This window comes from Pan troglodytes, chromosome 16, assembly GCF_028858775.2.
Source record: "Pan troglodytes isolate AG18354 chromosome 16, NHGRI_mPanTro3-v2.0_pri, whole genome shotgun sequence".
Taxonomy (NCBI): Eukaryota; Metazoa; Chordata; class Mammalia; order Primates; family Hominidae; genus Pan; species Pan troglodytes.
In genome coordinates, this window is record NC_072414.2 from 55,656,796 (window position 1) to 55,678,112 (window position 21,317).

The 21,317-nt window shown below is 38.4% G+C and overlaps 1 protein-coding gene across 30 annotated transcripts in view; it reads right to left on the reverse strand.

Annotated features, from left to right (window-relative positions):
* Window positions 1-21,317, reverse strand: part of HERC1 (HECT and RLD domain containing E3 ubiquitin protein ligase family member 1) — a 285,017-nt gene that overhangs the window by 56,437 nt on the left and 207,263 nt on the right. For 23 of the 30 annotated variants that reach the window (XR_010151727.1, XM_054667631.2, XM_054667632.1 and 20 more), the window contains 8 exons: window positions 15,917-16,156; window positions 15,457-15,540; window positions 13,226-13,746; window positions 9,720-10,495; window positions 7,875-8,073; window positions 4,913-5,073; window positions 1,724-1,840; window positions 1,280-1,511 (listed from right to left, as the gene is read on the reverse strand). Coding sequence is in view for 29 of the 30 variants with exons in the window: in XM_054667631.2 (XP_054523606.1) it covers window positions 1,280-1,511; window positions 1,724-1,840; window positions 4,913-5,073; window positions 7,875-8,073; window positions 9,720-10,495; window positions 13,226-13,746; window positions 15,457-15,540; window positions 15,917-16,156 (2,330 nt within the window). In the remaining variant the exon portion in view is untranslated. The remainder of the gene's footprint in view (window positions 1-1,279; window positions 1,512-1,723; window positions 1,841-4,912; window positions 5,074-7,874; window positions 8,074-9,719; window positions 10,496-13,225; window positions 13,747-15,456; window positions 15,541-15,916; window positions 16,157-21,317) is intronic. The other 7 variants (XM_063795112.1, XM_063795111.1, XM_054667646.2 and 4 more) reach the window with 1 other exon arrangement.

The window sequence follows — 21,317 nt, forward strand, 5'->3', positions numbered from 1 at the left end:
ATGGAAAGAAAGCATAGGTGTAAGCTTACTTGTAGTATTACTTTATTCTCACTGAGAATAAAATATGTTTATGATAAAATTTGAAACACATCTTTATCCCTTGAACAGTTCAATTATGCATATAACATTTCCTGTGACCTGAGCAATAACTTTATCTGATTTTGAATTCTTCCAACAACAAAATGATGTTTAATGAAGCTCAAATTTAAATGAGATCAAATATGACCTTAACTAAATCCTAAAAGATTAAATACTTAAAATTTGAAATGATTGAGAATTCTTGCCTAGGAAAAACAGGTATTTTGAAATACGTTATGAAAATATTCACTGAGCTTGTTGGAAAAAGCTTGCATGCCATCTAGGACACAAGCCTTGGTTACTATATGGCTCCATAGTTAAAATAAAAAATAAAGATTTAAAGTCATAAGAAGTGATGAAGGAAAAAAGATTTTAGGGAGAATTTGTAAGATATTCTATACATCTCATTTTAGGATAGGCATTATCACAGAAATCTTTTTACACTTAAAGGGGCATCTTCTACTAGATATTAAAAACTATAGAAGAGATGAAAATATAAATATTACACAGAGAAGACTTAAAAGTTCAATTCTAGGCCAGGCACGGTGGCTCAGGCCTGTAATCCCAGCACTTTGGAAGACCAAGGTGGGTGGATCACGAAGTCTGGAGTTCGAGACCGTCCTGGCCAACATGGTGAAACCCTGTCTCTACTAAAAATACAAAAAATGAGCCGGGCATGGTGGCACATGCCTATAGTCCCAGCTACTTGGGAGGCTGAGGCAGGGAATTGCTTGAACTGGGGAGGCGGAGGTTGCTGCAGTGAGCCAATATCGCGCCACTGCACTCCAGCCTGGCGACAGAGCGAGACTCCGTCTCAGAAAAAAAAAAGTTCAATTCTATCAAATATATTAAATCAATGTCCAATATTAAAATGAAGACTCGATTTTATATCACTTGTACGAGATAAAATTATTTTATTAGCATGTTTACTTCAAAATAAACTTGTTTCCTTTTTCAGTACAATTTTACACAAAAATTATGAAATTCCTTCTGGCATGAAAACACCTATTCAAATCAAAACTTGTCATGTCACTTTTACCCTTCACAGAAATATAAACTTGTAACTAAAATGCCCATCTTTTCATATAACTATATTTATAAACTTTACATACAATTAGAAGCATTTATGACAGGATATATAATAAATGGGGCTTTGAAATTTATAACACATGGAACAAAAGTACAGAAACTGGAATTTCACCTTTCACTAAAACCTTCCTCCATTTCAGCAGCATCAGCTGATGGTATGTCTCCAGGTGACTGCAAATAACAGGGATCATTTGACTTCCCGCCACTGCCTAGAACGGCTGCTCCATGCCTAGAGTCTGCTGTGCTGCCCGACTGGGGCTCCTCTTCATCCTCATGCCCAGGGTGCTCTATCATCCACATGGCAAGGACAGTGATATTCTGGGCATCAGCCTCTCCCCTAGCACCTATACAGGGGAAAAACAGTCTGATGCTGACTTTGGGCAAAGAATTAGGTCTTTATGTTATCAGTTTAAGAGTGTTTGCTATGATGCTCTTGTAACAAAATATAGTGTTAAAAATCTTACCAAGTTTCATAGCCTCTTAAAAATTATGTTGTCTTTAATAAAGCTAGGACTTCTCATAACCGTATACACTGATATATAAAAACTTATCCTACCTGTAGCTTCCATGGCTTTGGCAATCTGCCGAAGAGAGAACCCCATTTCCAGCAAGGGAACTGCAATTGCTGGAGGAGGAGGAGAAGTTGAAAGTCTACTGCTTGGGTCTGACAAGGCTGAGACAAAAGGAAGAGAAATAAGAACCTAAATATCACTAGATACCGTGAGTAAAAAGTGTCTTCATAGTCCTCAATTTCCTAGTATTGCCCAAGTTTAATGAAATTTTCCTCTACTCAGAATATGTGGCTGGGCACTGTGGCTCACACCTGTAATCCCAGTTTTACTAACATCCATTTATGTTATACTTTGTAAAGATTTGTGTAGAGGTACTATAAGAATATGTGAATAACCCACTCCTCATCCAAGTTCCATATTTGTGTATCTGTGTACTCAATAAAATTTATTTGTAATCTCAAAATCAATACTCATATACTTTTGTAGTCATTTGTGACATATGCAGAGGGACTAAAAAGTTTAGTCCCTCAACATATGTGTTCACAGCTGAGGTCCAACAAGGTGATGCTCTGCCTTCATGTTTCAGCTCTCATGTGAAAAACAAGTGTCCTTTTCATAGTCTATTTAGTGCTACATTCTTTGCATTTTTATGCTTTTGGTCGGTGATTTCCCTGATTAAAATGGCCCCAAGCATAGTGCTAAAGTGCTGTCTAGTGTTTCTAAGCACAAGGAAGCTGTAATGTGCCTTATGAAGAAAATACATATGTTAGATAAGCTTCATTCATGATGAGCTATACTGTTGGTGGCCATAAGCTCAATGTTAGTGAATAAACAGTATGTATTAAATGTGGTATCTTTAAACAGAAAGATGCATAAAACAAGATTATACAGCATACTGATCAGATAATGGAAATGTAACTAGAAGTTCACAGGAACTTAACCCTGTATTTCTCCTAGGAGCAATGGTTCAGTATTTGCTAATTCAGTGTTCATAATGACCTTTTAGAACATAACTATTGCTAATAATGAGAATCAACTATTATTCCATGTATTCAGTAAGTTAGAGGAAAGATTGAGCATGTGAAATAAACATGGAAGATGAGATTAAAAAAAAAACAAATCAAATGTCTACTGATGAAAACTATAGTGTCTGAATAGAAAAATACACTGGACATTAACAGAACATTAGACACTGCAGAAGGAAAGATGAATGAATTAGAAGATATAGCCATAAAAACTATCCAAAACAAATAATAATTTATTATGGAGCTTATGTGTAAAAGTGAAATGTATAACAAAAGTATAAATGATGAGAAAAGGAAAATAAAATCATCCTGTTGTAAAATTATTACTTTAACTACGTATGAAGTGGTACAATATCACCTTAAGGTAGACTCTGATAATTAAAGACATATACTATAAACCAGAAGGTAATCTCTAAAAATATAAAACGAAGTACAGTTGACTCTTGAACAACATGGGTTTGTACTGCTCGGGTCCACTTATATGTGGATTTTCTTCTGCCTCTGCCACGCCTGGGAGAGCAAGACTAGTCCCTCCTTTTCCTAGCCTACTCAATGGGAATATGACTATAATGAAGACTTTTATGATGATCCACTTCCACTTAATGAACAGTAAATATATCTTCTCATCTTTATGGAGTCAAAAGTTATATGCAGATTTTCAACTGTTCAGGGGGTTGGTGCTGCAACCCCTGCAATGTTCAAGGGTCAACTGTATAGCTAATAAGCCAACAAAGGAGGTGAAATGGAATAATAAAACTTATTTAATTCAAAGAAAGTTAATTAATTCAAAAGAGAACAAAAAATAGGTGGAACAAAATAGAAAGAAGGTGGATTTAAAACCAACCATATCAATGATCACATTAAATGTAAAAGGCCTACACACCCCAATTAAAAGGTAGAGAATATCAGACTGGATTAAAAAAAGCAAGATTCCCCTGAGGTCAGGAGTTTGAGACCAGCCTGGGCAACATGGTACGACCCTGTCTCTACAAAAAAATACAGAAATTAGCTGGGTGTGGTGGCATGCACCTGTAGTCCCAGCTACTTGGGAAGCTGAGGTGGGAGAACTGCTCGAGCCCAAGAGGTTGAGGCTACAGTGACCCAAGGTCACTCCAGCCCGGGTGACAGAGCAAGAGGCTGTCTCTAAAAACAAACAAACAAACAAACAGAAAAAGCAAGACCTAACTACTACATGCTGCCTTTACCCATTTTAAATATAGAGACACAAATGGATGAAAAGTAAAATGATGAGTAAAGATAAACCATCCTAACAATTTTTAAAAAGCAGGAGTGGCTATAACATCAGAGAAAGCAGATTTCAGGGCAAAAAAATATCACCAAGGATGAAGGCATTTCATAATAACAGAAGGTCTATTCATTAAAAGAACGTAAGAATCCTAAATGTTTATGAACCTAAAGACAGAGCTTTAAAATATATGAAACAAAAACTGAAAACCGAAAACAGGAAATAGAAAAATCCACTATTATCGTCACAGATTTCAACAACACTCTCTCAATAATAGACAGAACAAGTAGACAAAAAAAACAGAAAGGATAAAGAAGACTTAGACAACAGTATCAACCAATTTGAGCCTGCTAAACAATTTATAGAACACTCAACAACAGCACAATACACATATTTTCCAAGTGCACTTGGAATATTTACCAAAACAGATGATATTCTAGGCTATAAGACAAGTCTCAATAAATTTAAAGTGATTCAAATTATACAAGATATGTTCTCTGACAATAATAAAATTAGAAAGCAGTAACAAAACGATATCTAGAAAATCCCCCAAATATTTGAAAACTAAATAACATACTTCCAAATAGTCCAGAGGGCAAAGAAGACATCAAAGGCAAATTAGAAAGTACTTTAAATGAAAATGAAAACACAGCATTTCAAAACGTGTGGGTTGCAGCTAAAGCAGTACTTAGAGGGAAACTTACAACACTAAAAATGGCTATATTGGGAAAAATGAAGAGCTGATATGACTAATGTACAGCACATTATTTCTCTCCGAAATGGCCATAATTCAATCCACAGCTTCAACATGAAGATCATAGCTCAGTTTAATGGGGCAGTTCCCCTTCATTAAAATCACTGTTTTACCTTCTGTGAAGACAAAACACAATGCCCACATAATAAAGTCCCACACATCTGGAATGCCAACTTTTGGATATCATAGTGCATATCAGCACACACACCTGTGCGGTTAGCTGGCCTTGCTGACTGGGAATCAGGAGAAGTTAAACTTTGCCTCCTTCCTACTTCATCAGAAGGAGAGGTTGGTAACGAAGATATTGGAGGAGTCTGTGCCCGACGTGTGGGAAGTACAGTGGTAGTTGGGTAACTAGAGAACATTTGCCTTTAAGAAAATAACAGTGGTTAGCATAAAAATCCAATTTACGAAATAATACATACATCACAATCTTCTTATAGAAGAATATGCAACCTGGAAGACTAAACAGGTTAGCCATAGTTTAATGGAGGGTGGGGAGAAAGACTCCCTAGTTTTAAAAATGATTATCTCATGCAGCACTTTCAGTATAAATGTAATAAAACCTTATGATTCTTTCAGCAAAATGCCAGCAACAAAGCAGGTGGGGGGAATACAGCCATTAGCAAAATAGATGAAAAATGCCTGCCTTCACAGAGCTTTCCTTCGACTATAATACCAAGATAAGAGGGGTAATTTGGTATGTATAGTTAGAGTGCAAAGAAGGCTTTTAAAGATAGGTAACTTGCAGTTACTTTTAAATATTAATATAAACTCACTAGCTAGTCATGAAATTATTCACATGGATTGAAAGTAATGGTTTACAGGCAAGTTATGGAAAGAAAAGGTAACTGTCTAGTCACCTATCACAACTGCAAAACAGTACATGAATGATATGCCAGCGGCACAGTCGGGGAAAGGTACGGGGAGGCAGCCCCTTCTCCGATAAGAATGTGGAGCACAGTCAGGGAAAGGTATCGGGGGAGAACCCCTCTTCAGTTGAGAAATGTGGACAGCAGTTAGAGTATAAAGTCCATAAAGATCCACACTGACTGCTCTTCAGATTTGTCCAAAAGAACTAGGAACTTTCTAAGTATCAAAAATGTACTGTCTACCAAGTCAGTAATACAATGGTATACACACAGGAAGCAGTAGTTCTCTGGTTTTCCTCTACTAAATGATGTTCGCCCAGTAAGAGCCAAGTGCAACTCTAATGAAGTCCCAGCCAATAGCAGGAAAATGAAGACAGAAGAAATGAGGAGTCAAAAGTCCTGGTGAATGCCTATGGGAGCAAGGGGGCATGATTCTACCACTGAATCCCATGCCCACACTAATCAGAGCTGAAAAGGTTACAAGGAGTCACAGTGCTACTGATCTTGTGTGGACGCCTTGAATTCTGTAATTGCCAGAGGGATTAAAAACCATATTAGAATGTCGTATCAGGCAAGCATCGTGGCTCACACCTGTAATACCAGCATACTTTGGGAGGCTGAGGCCACAGGATCACTTGAGGCCAGGAGTTCAAGACAAGCCTGGGCAACAAAGCAAGATCCTGTCTCTACAAAAAAATTTCAAAAAATTAGCGAGGGGCCAGGTGCGGTGGCTCACATCTGTAATCTCTGCACTTTGGGAGGCTAAGGTGGGCAGATCCCCTGAGGTTGGGAGTTCGAGACCAGCTTGACCAGCATGGAGAAACCCTGTCTCTACTAAAAATACAAAAAGTTAGCCGGGAGTGGTAGCACATGCCTGTAATCCCAACTACTCGGGAGGCTGAGGCAGGAGAATCGCTTGAACTCAGGAGGCTGAGGTTACGGTGAGCCCAGATCGCACCACTGCACTCCAGCCTGGGCAACAAGAGTGAAACTTTGTCTCAAAAAAAAAAAAAAAAAAAAATTAGCCGGGTGTGGTGGTACACTTGTAGTCCCAGCTACTCAGGAGACTGAGGCAGGAGGATGGCTTGAATCTAGAAGACTTTGAGGCTGCAATGAACTATGACTGTGCTGCTGTAATCCAGTCTCAGTGACAGAGTAAGAAGCTGTCTCTTAAAAAAAAAAAAAAAAAGTGAGAGAGAAAAAAAGAATAACCTATTATTCCTCTATCTTCCTTATTCTTTGAACAGACGCACCTCCTGAAACTATTATTCCAGTGAGAGAGCTAACATGTAGGAGATATGTGGGGTCTGAAAATGGTACTAGGATTGTACTCCTGCACAAGACCACAGCAGTAATTCTCAAAGTGTACGCTGAAGCCACTGTATCAGAATCACTAGAGAAACTTAATTAAAATGTAAACTATGGGCCCCACCAGACCTACTGAATCAGACTTGCTGAGGGATACAGCCCTAGAGCTTTAAAAAGTTGCCCAGGTGGCCTTGGGCACACCAAAAATTGAGAATCACTACAATAGACACTCCCCTGTTCCACTGTTTAAGATGTCAGTCTACACAGTGAAAATCGTAATGCCTTCTTAACTAAGGAAAGAGGGGAAAGAAGAAAAAGGGAGGCTAACCATTCTGCTTCCCTTATTTCACTTAAGTCATAGTTAAGAGAGCTCATAAAACAGTCTCTTCCCTGAAGGCTCTTCTCTCAAAAGTTTTCATTTGTATATACATCTGGCAAATTAAAGCAAAAAGAAATTTAAGTAAGCATCACTTGGAATTTACAAACCTATTAAAATAGAGTTGGCTAAAGAAGCATCATAAGACATGCCCTTTCGTTTGAAAAGCAGACTTGCTCGAAATTTTTTTAAGAATAAAAATACAGTTAAAGAAGTATGCTTAAAAGGAAAACAACCTAAGAAGAGAAAATTATTTTCATGGAGGTGAATATTCCAAATACAAGTATTTACTTTTTGAGGAAAAAAAAAATACTCAAAAACTTAGGGGAAAAAAATATCATCATAAGAGAGAGAATGTTAGAGTACTTGCTGGTCAGCACCACAGTTGATTAGACCTGGGATCACCACTAACTGGCTGTGAGTTTTGGGTAAGTTATTAAACTTCTGAGGGACATTTCCAAATTCAGTAAAATGAGCTTGACTATATGATCTCTTAGTTTCTTTCTAGCTCTAGAACACCAAGATTCAGTTGGGCATACTATTCATATGAGGACAACTGTGCCTTCAGAAACACAGGCATCAGTATGGCAGACATTAAAGGTCAACTTCTCTACCTGAGAAGACTAAGAGGCATCACTCCCGGGGACTCGGATGCAGGCACTGTTTCTGTGTCAGTGACTGGAGTGGTGGCAGTTGTGGTGTCCTCCAGAGAGCTGCTCATAAAGGAGGTCGTGCTTGAGGCTGATGGGCTAGTAGTAACTGGTGTCTGTGCCTGCTGGGCAGGGTCACTTTCTTCAGCTTGTTGATCAATCTCTAGAAACCAAAAAAAAGGTTAAGAAAGTAGTAAGGATTTGTTTTTTCAAAAATAACAGTGGGAATAAAAAACTTCTACCTGTTTAATTGAAAAGTTTCTAAATATATTTCACAAGCATCAATTTCTATGAAAGACTGACAGAAAAAAATATTCTTACATATATACATCTTTGTATTCACTACTGTACTCATTAATTCCAGACTCTACAGACAGTATTGTAATGAGCCCTTGTAATTACACATTTCTGTTTTTAGAGAAGAGGGTTCTCTTAAAAACAAAAAAAGTCTCACTTTTGGTTGTAAGATCTGATAAGAGGTTCTCTAAGGTATCCAATCATTAAAACTGTGTTTCCTTCACACTTTCATTTTGATGCCTATCTTTAATCTACAAATAGGCAAAGATAAAAGCATGTAAATACAAGAAGAGTAAAAACCAAGACAGAAACTTCACGATTTAAAAAGGACAATTGCATTAAAAAACCCACTCAGTTAACAACTCTAAAAGTTTACAAAGTATTTATATATATATTTTTAATTGTTAAGGAAGCCTACAAATAAACATAACTAAAATATGAGTTGCTACAAAGACAAGTAATTCTATTAGGTTTGATAAAAAGCCACATTACTTCACAATCATCATGATCTTAACATTCCTACTTATACACACCATGTACCTCTCTCTCTCTCTATTTACTGTCCAAGCTAAGACAAGAAGAAAAGGAATAAGTACAAAGGAAAAGAAGAAAGAAGGGAAAGAAGGAAGAACAATATAAACTCCATGAAGGCAAGGGACTTTGTTTTGTTAACTGCTGCCTCTCCAGAACCTAAGAAAGTACCCAACACATAGTAGGTACTCAACAAACATTTACTGAACGAATCTCGTTTTTATTTCTGCATTCATATTCTCCCCAAATGTGAGGATACAAGATAAAACAGGAGCTTTTTTTTTTTACATGCAATATGCAGCCTATGAAAGTAGAGACTTTAAAATTTCTTTTAAAATATCTCTGAGAAGATATGAGAATACTATGTATTTTGGTTTGTTTTTTGAGACAGGGTCTCGCTCAGCCGCCCAGGCTTGAGTGCAGTGGCACAATCTCGGCTCACTGTAACCTCCGCCTCCCAGGTTCAAGATATTCTACTGCCTTAGCTTCCTGAGTAGCTGGGATTAAAGGCACACGCCATTATGCCCGGTTAATTTTTGTATTTTTAGTAGAGACAGGGTTTCACCATGTTGGCCAGGCTGGTCTAGAACTCCTGGCCTCAAGTGACCTGCCCGCCTCGGCCTCCCAAAGTGCTGGGATTACAGGCATGAGCCACCGTGCTTGCCAGAATACTATGTATTTTGAGTCAGATCAATAAATACTTTTTTTGGTATAAGTTAAATTTTGTTTTACAAAATGTAGTAATAATTGCTGTGTTCTAACACTGGTATAGGTTTAAAATAGCAAAATTATAGACAGAAGATTACTAATAGAAAAATAATAAAAAAGAACTGTTTTCAAGAAAAAATGATGTGAAAATTGCTTTGACCAAAAAAAAAATTTTTTTTTTTACAAATCACTTACAGAATGTATCACTTCTGACAATTATGAAAATAATCTCAACAGCACAAAAGCCCAAAAAAAAAAAATCAGATAACATACCTTGCTTAATTTTGCCCCCAAATTGGTCTTCCAAAAGCCCATGAACCACTAATTTATAGATCATGGCTTGTGCTCGTTCCAGATCAGCTAATCCCAATGCTCTCTTTATGGGTGACCGCATGACTGCTCGCTTCACCATGTGTCGCATCAAGAACTGCAGGGCTGCTCGCATCTCCACGTCTTCATGAACAACTGGAGAACTTGCACAGTCTGAGTTGTGGCCATTTTCAGCCAGAACTTTTGGTATCAGCAACAGCTCAGCATATTTACTACAGCCAAGAAGGGCACTAAGTGACTTCATAGCACTGAGGTAAAGATAGGACAGCTGGACTGCTCTGATTTCTGACTGGGCTACATCATGGTTTTTGGACACGTGTTCATGATTTTTTCTTTTCCCTTCTGTTATTTGATGTTGGGATTCCACACTTGGCAGTGTTGGATCTAAAGAAAATGAAGCAGTTTCATTTTCTGATTTGGAGCTTGTGGTACTCTGACTTTTGACGTCATCAGATGTTAGGCCTGTTCGCATATCTAAAGCGGATTCACTCTCAGGTTTCTGCTCAACATCCCCTTTCTCCTCGGATTCATGTCGGTGTTTCTTTTCATGTCGTTTGGTGCTCTGTTTCCCCATGTCTTCGTGAATGCCAGTGAGATATGTTAGGTCCAGCAGCACAGAAGCCGTCAGGCCTCGGAATCGCGCCACATCAAACGGCAATGGTTCACAGGGTTCCAGATTATACAATGGAGTATCACTAGGCGACCAAAAAGTTGGGAAGCTTTAATAAAGATCAGAATGACACAGGAAGAAGCAAGTGAGGGAAAGACGGGAGGAAGGTACGGAAAATAATGTAGACAAAATAAGGTGCATCATGTACACAATACAGAGAATAATTTACACAAACTAGAGAAATCATTACAAACACAGAGAAAAACGAGTCTATTATGAGAAAATGGGGAGATGTGATGCTAAATGCAGAAGCAATGAGATGCTTTCAAATAAGAATATTCGCTAATATATAATGTATGCCAGGAGTTAGCAAACTTTCTGTAAGGGGCCAGACAGGAAATATTTTAGACTCTGCAGGGCACACAGTCTCAGCTGCAACCACTCAACCCTGCCATCATAGTGCAAAAGCAGCCACTGATACAACTAAACAAATGGGTGTGGCTGTGTACCTTTACTTATAAAAACAGGAGGTTGGTCAGATGTAGTTTGACGTAAGCTATTCAGAAAATTTGTATAATAAATCTAGTTTATAAATGGTTACTTGTAACTTATTTCAGTGAGGACTTCATTTCATAAAAAAGTTTACTTTGTAGTCTCAAATAATGCCTCTATAGTTTAAGCCAAAATATAATTATATATTTCCTGATATTGGCAAGAACTTCCTGAAGTTTAAGAATGATATAATTATACAAAATCTAATAAAAAGCTTTTGCCGGTATAAAGTTTTGTTGTTCTAACCTAAATCTTGGTTCTATATTACCTTTCTATTTTCCTCTAGGCTCATTTTTCGTTTTAATTTATTAATTCACTTATTTTGCTATACTGTATACATCTTTTTTTTTTTTTTTTTTTTGGAGACAGAGTCTTGTTCTGTCACCCAGGCTGCAGTGCAGTGGTGCGATCTCAGCTCACTGCAACCTCTGACTACTGAGTTCAAGAGATTCTCCTGCCTTAGCTCCCTGAGTAGCTGGAATTACAGGCGCACGCGACTACGGCTGGCTTTTTTGTATTTTTAGTAGAAAGAAGGGTTTGCCATGGTGGCCAGGCTGGTCTCAAACTCCTGACCTCAGGTGATCTGCCTGCCTCTGCCTCCCAAACTGCCGGGATTACAAGTGTGAGCCACCAAGCCCAGCCTACTGTATGCATCTTAACCAGGCATCATAAATCCTTTCTGAAACAAGGCAAAGAATGAGAGGAAAGGTCGACACTTGCATGTCATTCTGTAAAGTTGTCACTGGTTTCTTAGCTTGGTAGAATGGAGGGGAAGGCAGAGTCCATTAACCCCTGAAATTGTGTGTAAAGTTTATGTGTATGTATTTTTTGGCTAAGATGATCCATAGCATTCACTAAATTCTGAAACAGTACCACTCCAAAACCACAAAGAACCACTGTTTTAGATATTGTTCCGGCCAAGCATGGTGGCTCATGTCTGTAATCTCAGCACTTTGGGAGGCCGAGGCAGGTGGATCACTTGAGGTCAGGAGTTCAAGACCAACCTGGGTAACATGGTGAAACCCTGTCTCTACAAAAATAAAAAAATTAGCCGGGCATGATGGTGGGTGCCTGTAATCCCAGCTACTCAGAAGACTGAGGTGGGAGAATTGCTTGAACCCGGGAGGCGAAGTTGCAGTGAGCCAAGATCATGCCATTGCCCTCCAGCCTGGGCGACAGAGCGAGACTCAGTCTCAAAAAAATAAATAATAAAATCAAATAAAATTTAAAAAGATATTGTTCTATGTCATACCAACATGTAACTTTACAGGAATCACAATGGGCAGCATAATGAACAGTTACATAATATCACCAATAAATCCATATTTTCAAATGATACAATTATGTAGAGTCATTAGACAAATGAGTCTCCTTATCAAGGAAGATACTTGACAGGATGAGTATCCCTTATCCAAAATGCACAGGATCAGAAGTGTTCTGGATTTCAGATTTTTTTCCCAAATTTTGGAATATTTACATTGTACTTACCAGGTGAGCATCCCAAATCCAAAAATCCCAAATCTGAAATGCTCCAATGGGCAGCTCCTTTGAGTGAAAACCTGAAACTTTTTGAGCACCAACATGATGCTCAATGGAAATATTCACTGGAGCACTTTGGATTTTGGATTTTTGGATTTGGGATGCTCAACCTGCATTTCCTTGTAAACATATGAAATTTGTAATTTGCACAAATCCTCTCTGAATTCAAACACACCTAAATGCTTTTAAATACCCAGTTTGTGTTAAATAAATGTAACTTTCACATCTAATCAAAATGTTTACATTGAGGGGATAGAAATATGTGGTTTTATAAATAGGAAGAATACTTAAAATTACAGATAATGCAAAGCCTAATTTCAGTCCGTCAAATGTTCATATCCAATATTCAGAGCCTTGCTACCACAAAATGCAATGAACAGATTAGCTGGCTGGCTTTTTACTATGCCAGTGTGTAACAGAAATTATCAAAATGCAAAAAGCCAAATGAAAATTGGAAGAATCCCAGTTAAACATATGAACTAAGGAGGTTACCATTTTTTTCCCCAAAACAAAACGAAACAAAACAAAAAGACTATGTATTTTTAAAACCCACTAGTATTTCAAAGAACATGGGTTTAGGAAATTCTCCTTTAAGAAATTACAGTAGAAACATCTAGCTGCATGAGAAATATTTTTAAAAGTTAACTGGCAGCTCACCTAAAATACATAATTACTCACTGTCGACAGGCAATGGCCTATTTCACCATTAAATATTTGTTTGCTAAAAGTGTAACTCAACAGATCATACCTGATAGTAATTTCTGCTTCATCCCATTGGACCTTGGCAGACGTGCTGCCCTCTTTGACCACTCCCAGCAGCGTGGCATGGCGCCCAGTTTGCTTGTGAACACACCGACCTCCAACTCTAAGACCAGCATCAACTCCTCCTATCACAGCCAGCACGGGCCACACCTCTATGCAAAGAGTCCTCAGCTGCAGCTCTGAGAGGTCAGCGAGGCCATGCCTAGTATGTTTACCTTTCTCTTCCTCTTTGCTCTCCTTCTCCTCTCTCATTTCATTTTCCTCTCGGCTCTGAACCGAGCGGCTTTTCTTTAGCTTCTGACCTGACTCTTTAATACATATCTTAATTTTGTGAAGCCTTTCCATCATTTTTTTGTTAATGCAGTAAGTCCAACGGTCTGTTCGGTGAAGGATACGGATGAGCTGAATAGTGGCCTCAGCCAGCACTGCTGCTACTGGACTACAAATAGGATCTCCTGGAAGTAAGTCTCGGGGTGTGCCACGCATCTGCATATCACAAATTTTCACCTATATAAAAGTAAAGAGGGTGGAAAACACATGCTATTAGTAGTTCTTCTTGGTCACTATAAATTCTAACATGTAGAATCCCATGTTGAACTAGTATTTGGGTCTCTTCATACATGTGAATTATACCAACTGGCCCCCAAAGAGTAAGGAAATGTTACAGACACACTGAAGTTAGTAGTGGTATGGTCCACTGGAATAAGCTGCCCTGTTATTTACATTTCCTGTAACTCATGAATTCCAGAGATGTTAGGAAAATTTGAAAGATGAATATAGAGACCAAGCCGTATATGACTGACTCAATTTAGTCTAAAATAAGGCTTAAGGATATACTCATTCTCATCCTCAAGGCTCCAGAATGATGAGTCCTGGACATTTTACATTGTTCAAGGGGTGCAAAAGTAAAATCAAAAAGTCACAATCTGGATACACACTGCAAATAAGACACAGAAGTAAAAAGAGGAGCAAAACTTGGGTTCAAATCATAACTCTGTATAATCTTGGGAAATTATCTAATCATTCTAAGCCTTAGCTTTTCATTTAAAACCTGACACTAATAATAGCATCTGTCTCCTACAGTTATTTTAAAGATTAAATGAGATTATGCACATAAAGTGCTTATTAGTACATTGCCAGTCACGCTGTAAATGTTAAAAAAGGTTAACTGCTGTTAGTATTGTGTTTCTCAGAGGTTCTAAAATTTATCAAAAATGCCTTCTAGATAGAATAAATTGATTGATACATAGTCTAAGTCTGAATGAATTTCTTCAAGGTTCACAGATGGCAGAAACCACCAGGCCATCATTCGAACCAGAACATGACAGAAACTACTTTGGGCTGCAAACCTACATAGGGCAAGGGATGGTATCAGGCACTGGGCTGCATCTTTACTTCATCTCCAGTTCAGTTTTGGTTGTCCTGGCTGTCCAAGAAACAGTTCTCAGCTAGCCTTAAATTATAATTCCTTGACACTAAAAATATGTATTTTTAAAAACATAGAATAAAAGGTAATTTTCTTTGTTAGAATATATCAGGTCCAGCAATTTCATTATGGAAATATTATACATGATAAAACCTGAAAGCTTCTACTACATAGTGGCTAGAAATTCTTGAGACTTGACTTAAGCTGTACTATGCATCCGCAAGTGAAAGGATGGAGTAGGGAAAAAAAATCTACCCACCAGCACAGGGAGATCACAAAGGTTTTCTCTGCCTGGGTTTTGGATGAGGTGAAAGAGAAAGTTTACAATGGAGGGTATCCTATTAATACTGTTGTCATGAAGTTCAAATTCACACCATCTACAACACCTGAAAATTCCCCCAGCTGAATGAAAGGTAGTTTCCTCATTATGACTACAACTTCTATTATTCAGCTGATAGCATCTTATTACATTTAAAATTATTTCTAGATTTCTCTCTCATACCCATTAATTGCCAGTGAATTAGATTATCTCTAAACTAGGTCTTGTAGTTCTTGTGACTGCACGTTTGAAAGTTGACTCACTGTATTCAAATTGCCAGAACATGAAATAGTGCCTTAATATTAATATATCGTAAAGTCAATTTCTGAAAGTAACCTTTTTCTAGAAGAATGGATTACCTAAGTCAAGTACTTTTAATGGCAGAAGAAACAGCTTATTATATTTATAAACTCTATGATACTAAACAATAAAATAACAAATATTCTTAAATAAAGGTTTGAGACTTCATTACCTTTTCCCCTGGATTGCTACTATAGAACATCACACATGGGTACAACTCTGCTGCATCCACATCTTCAAAAGCTAATTTGGGTTCCTACAGTGTGGCAGCAGTGAGGAAAAGAAAAAGGAAATAGAAATTTTTTAAATTCACAATATCTAACCACATTAGAATTGAAAGCTTTTATGAGACAGAACAAAAGTTACTATATCAAATTCTCAATTAACCTTGCTAACCGAGAAAATTCTACATATAATAAGTGATCATAATGTGTTCATCTGTTTCAAAAATCTTATTGGGGTTTTACTATCTTCCTGTTTGTTGTTAATAAATGTTTTAAGAACCAGAAAGTATTAGAGAGAAAGGAGAGACGAGCAGATAATCTATAAACTGAATACGTGGCACTTGAATAACCGAGTTGACTATAAATAGAAACAAGAAAAATGTAATGCTTGTGAATGGGTGTCAGTACCTCTCCATTTTTCCCAAAAGAAATGGTCCTGGCTTCCATGTCTAACACACAGGTAATGAAATCTCCTTGAGTAAAGCTGGACAATGTGAGAGTCTGTTCTCCATTGTGATAGAGGTTACCACTGTAGGCCCTATAGAGCCACATATCCGAGGTAGTGCGGTGATTAAAGTCATGTACTGGCCAGCGAGAAACTCCAACACACGTGCCTTCATTACCTCTGTTTTCCTTCACAATATAAAACTAAAATAAAAGTGGGATATTCATTAATACTCAAAAAATCTATTTATATACTATTAACTGCATTAACCAATACTGAAAATATGTTTATAAATAATACTAATGCATTTATGGGAACATGTTCTTTTCAGCATAAATAAAAATAACACAAAAATAATCGCATCAATTTAGAAAGATTTTAAAACAAACTTATTCTTTATCTTGCAGAGCATTTAGAATAACCTTTGAATATCTATAGTATTTAAAATAAGCAATTCTAACTTAGAACTTAATAATGAAGCTGAGGAAGTATGTTTAGTCCAGAAATTAATGAAAACTTTAATTCTTTACATATAGATTTTAACTACTGTCTTGCATATACCTCTGTTTAGAAAAAGAGTTAATATATTAAGCCTGAGACTAGGTATATTGTTTTGTTTTGTTTTGTTTTGTTTTTAATTTTCTAAAGAGATGGGGTCTCACTCTGTTTCCCAGGCTGGAGTACAGTAGCATGATCATGGCTCACTGAAGCTTCAAATTCCTGGGCTCAAGCAATTCTCCTGCCTCAGTCTCCTGAGTAACTAGGACTACAGGTGTACACCATCATGCCGGGCTAGTTATTTTTTGTAGAGATGAGGTCTTGTTATGTTACACAGTCTGGTCTTGAACTCCTGGCCTCAAGCAATCCTCCCACCTCGGCCTCCCAAAGTGTTGGGGTTATAGGCATCAGCCACTACACCTAGTGTGACTATTACTATTTTCAAAAAGGCATGCTTGCAACACTGGCCTTTGGCTAGGACCTGGGAATTTGACTGGTAAAGTTTCTTACACTGATTTAAAGAAAAAAAAACTTCCCCTAAGTGATAAATGTGGCTCACTGACCTAGAACATTTAAACACACAATGTGGTTTATGCTGAATACCTGCTCTCCTTCTGGGAGTATGAAATGTTGGTACACGTCAGGTTGAAGGTGTCTACGTGACCAGCCCCCAGTAAAAACCTTGGGTTTTGAATCTCTAATGGGGTTCTCTAGAAACATCACACACATGTTATTTTTCTTGCTGGGGAAAGCTTGTGCACTTGTGCTCATGGCAGGGAGAGAACAGAAGGAAGCCTACAGGATTCTTCTATACCTCACCTGTGTCCTTCCCTTATTAACTGGGTGTATATCCTTACCGCATCATTATAATATAAGTCTCCGTCATGAGTGTATCAACATGTGGAGTCTGACGAGTCCTTCTAGTGAATCTCTGAATGTGAGGGTGGTCTTGGGGACTCATGACTTAGCAGTGGCAGCAGTGAGATTCACTAGAACAACCCTGATGCATTAGAATATAGTTAAATATTGCTGGGGAAAAACAAAGAGACGAAAGGAAAAGATAAAACTCTGGTACCTAGGTAGCTATGGAGTTACACATAGTATGAAACAGAAGGTGGACTGCTATCTGTTGTGAGGGGCAAAAGTTACCTATCAATTTTTAAGATAAATCCAACCACAAGACAGTTGGTTTGCTACCCCGGACGCTCTTGGCCTTGCTAGCTAAAGTTAGGAAAAAAGAGCAGCTCAGGTAAAAACTGTGCTGTTCTTTCTTCCAGGAACAACTTCTTTCCTGAAGAGAAAGGGCCCAAATATTCCCACAAGCGGGCTTTAGATGAGCCAGAGTAGAAAAATTAGCTTGTAGTTGCTCTCTCCTCCAGTGGGAGGGGAAAGGGTTCAAAAACCCCTGACAGCTTTGAGTGTGGGTGCAGGGGCTCACACCTGTAATCTTAGCACTTTGGGAGGCTAAGGAGGGAGGACTACTTGAGGCCAGGAGTTTGAGACTACCTTGGGCAAGAAAGCAAGAACCCCATCTCTACAAAATATACAAAAACAAACCAGAATAGAAAGGAACTACTCCAGCTATTTTCTTAAGCTGAGCTGCTGCTATTGCTACAGCAGGTTCTCCCCCTGCCACAATTTATCTTGTAAATGCTAAATTTATTGCTAGAGGTTTGAGTAAACTTAAGATGTGAGAAGGGAGGAAGAAAACTTTTAAAAACAGCTTTATTTTGTGGCAACTACATCTGGATGTATGATTAAAAAAAAAAAAAAGATGCAAAGGCTGGGCACAATGGCTCATGCCTGTTATTTCAGCATTTTGGGAGGCCGAGGCAGGCAGATCACTTGAGGTCGGGAGTTCAAGTCCAGCCTGGCCAACATGGTGAGACCTTATTTCTACTAAAAACACAAAAATTAGCCAGGCATGCTGATGCGTGCCTCCAGTCCCACCTATTCGGGAGGCTGAGGCAGGAGAATCCCTTGAAACTGGGAGGTGGAGGTTGCAAGGAGCCGAGTTTGTGCCACTGCACTCCAGCCTGGGCAACAGAGCTACACTCTGTCTCAAAAAAAAAAAAAAAAAAAAAAGAAAGAAAGAAAAAAAATTAAGATGCAAAATGTTACAAGCTTGTAACTTCATAAATGCTAAAGTTTCATCCTGATCAGGGAAAGCTCCAAAAGAAAAACATACTAGTGGGACACAACTTACTTGCTTTTTGTCACCAGTGGGTGGATTGGAATTTAAACTCTATATTAAAAACAAAACAAGTGTCTATAACTGGTGGGTTTTTGCTATGATTTTTTCCTATTGGAGTCTCTGGGAAAACAGAGATAAAATAAAAGAGAGGCAAGCTCTAGATGGAGATATAGAGATATGCTTTTAGAGTTTTAAAAAACATTCAGTGGCTAACAAGTTCTTATAAAATCATATGTCTAACACTTACAGGCTGATGACTTTCTAGCCTAAGTACATATTTCGGAGTGGGTCAATCTGGACTCCAAGATTGACAAGCAAACAGAGCTTAGAAAAGCCTTGTTTTCAAGCCTGGACTTAAAACACTATTGTCAAGTCCTACACCATCTAAGGTTTGTTTTTGTTTTTAAGAGATAGGGTCTCTTTCTGTTACCCAGGCTGGCATGCAGTAGTGTAAACAGAGCTCACTGTGGCTTCAAACTCCTGGGCTCAAGCAATCCTCTGCCTTCCAAGTACTGGGACTGTATAGGCACATGTCCCCATAACTGGCCCCATCTAGATTTAACTGCTGCCCCAAAAAGCTGCTGGCTTGGAATCCTGAACTCACACATTCTAATTGCCTGGATCTGACTATAAGCTAAAACCTGACACTGTGTGCTCTAGGTTATTTCAACCCAAAGTGAGTTGTGCTCAGCTAAAAGCAGGCACAAGCTGAATGAACAAAACTCAAAATCTGGGACTGTTGTGGATTTGGAACACTCCCCCTCTGTGGGGCCACAAAGTCTGAAAAACATCTTAGATGCTGGCTGGACTGTCCAGGTTTCTTGCAGGTATCCACGAAAAGAGTGTGTTTTCTGGGGGCAATATACTTCCAACCACTCTTTAAGAGACTGTATTCTCAATACCCTCTAGGTGATGTCCCAACATGTTAAGCTTTCTAGAATAGTTGCAGTTTGCAACAAGGGACTGATCAATTGACTCTACATCCCTCACCTTTCTCCTGATAAACAACACACACCAATAAAGCAGTTTACTAAATAAAACTGTTCCCAGAAAGAAACTGATCTTTTTCAGACTGCCCACTGGATAAATGATTAGGACGAAAGATGTAGAAGGTTTTATACACCTATTTTGAAAAAAATAAACTGTAACTGAAATTTTGTCCTGGCCAATTCCTAACCTTTCTGGTTAAGTTGTATGCAAATGTTTTTGTGTGAATACTCTTCCTCTTGCATCCAACCCCTCTGGACAAAAGGTCTAGATAAAAATAACAAATGATTTTTAAAAATTAAAAAATTTAAAGTTGTAATTACTAAATGGGACACTCAATTTCATACAGAGAAAAAACAAAAACTCAAGACTTGGGAAAATATGGAGGAGTGGGGAGGACATTAATGATCTGTTTTTCAGAACTGTTCCTAAAAGTTCTCTATCTTCTAGTGGGGAAAAAAAATCTATGTTGGGCCAGGCGCGGTGGCTCACACCTGTAATCCCAGCACTTTGGGAAGCCAAGGTGGGTGGATCACCTGAGGTCAGGAGTTCGAGATCAGCCTGGCCAACATGGCAAGACCCTGTCTCTACTAAAAATATAAAAAATTAGCCAGGCGTGGTGGCAGGCGCCTGTAGTCCTAGCTAATTGGGAGGCTGAGGCAGGAGAATCGCTTGAACCCGGGAGGCAGAGGTTGCAGTGAGCCAAGATCGCACCACTGCACTCCAGCCTGGGTGACAGAGCAAGACTCCGTCTCAACCAAAAACACAAAAGAAAATAAAACTATTTTGTCTTGAAAGCTGCTGTGAGCACTTTAAATTCAAACTGATTGCTGAGCTTCTCATCAAACTTGTCAAGTCTGTCAAAAGATCACGGTGGGTGGCTCCAGCTCCTGCAGTTTCCACAAAACACCTCGAGATGTCATCCACACTCTTGAGGCAGGAATAATGTTGTCACAGAAAACAAAATCCTTTAAAATTGACTGCTTTCAGACAGTCCCTCTGAAACCAAGACTCAACTTAATTATTCAGACTGAACTGGGAGCACAGAGTGGAAGGCCCCACGGGGGCAGGTCACATTGGTGTCATGTTAACCTGTGCTGCCTATTATATGTTCTGATTACAGGTGCCCTAATAATTATAAATTCTTTGTTTCCAAGGGCAACAGATATACCCTAACGGATTATATTTCTTGTGTGTGCACCTTATCATAATACCTCAGTCCTGGACTGGCCAGAGTTGTCCAGTGCTAAATTGATGACTAATCTACATTTTAAAAGTTAAGACAAAAGCTTAAAAATGAAGTCACATGGCTTTTTAAGATAGACCTGTTGGTTAATGAGATCTGTTTTAACTGGCTAAGTCTAGGACCCCTAAAAGGCATAACTGAAGTCAATATTACTGGCCAATCTTATGCCCCTGCATGGGGTCCTATTGATAGTTTTACTGTATATATACCATGCCCAAGAGATAAAGGAGTAGACTGTGCAAAAGAAGGACTTAACACAACAGAGACTACTATCCTTAGAAATATGCCTGCTTGCAATGTTGGCCCTTGGCTGGCATGGGGGAACTTGACTGGTAAACAGTCCCCTATACTGATAAAAATTTTACCCAACTGATACAGGCTGGCTTATTGTATCTAGATTGTACGAACAATATGGTTTATGCTAAATACTAGCTTTCCT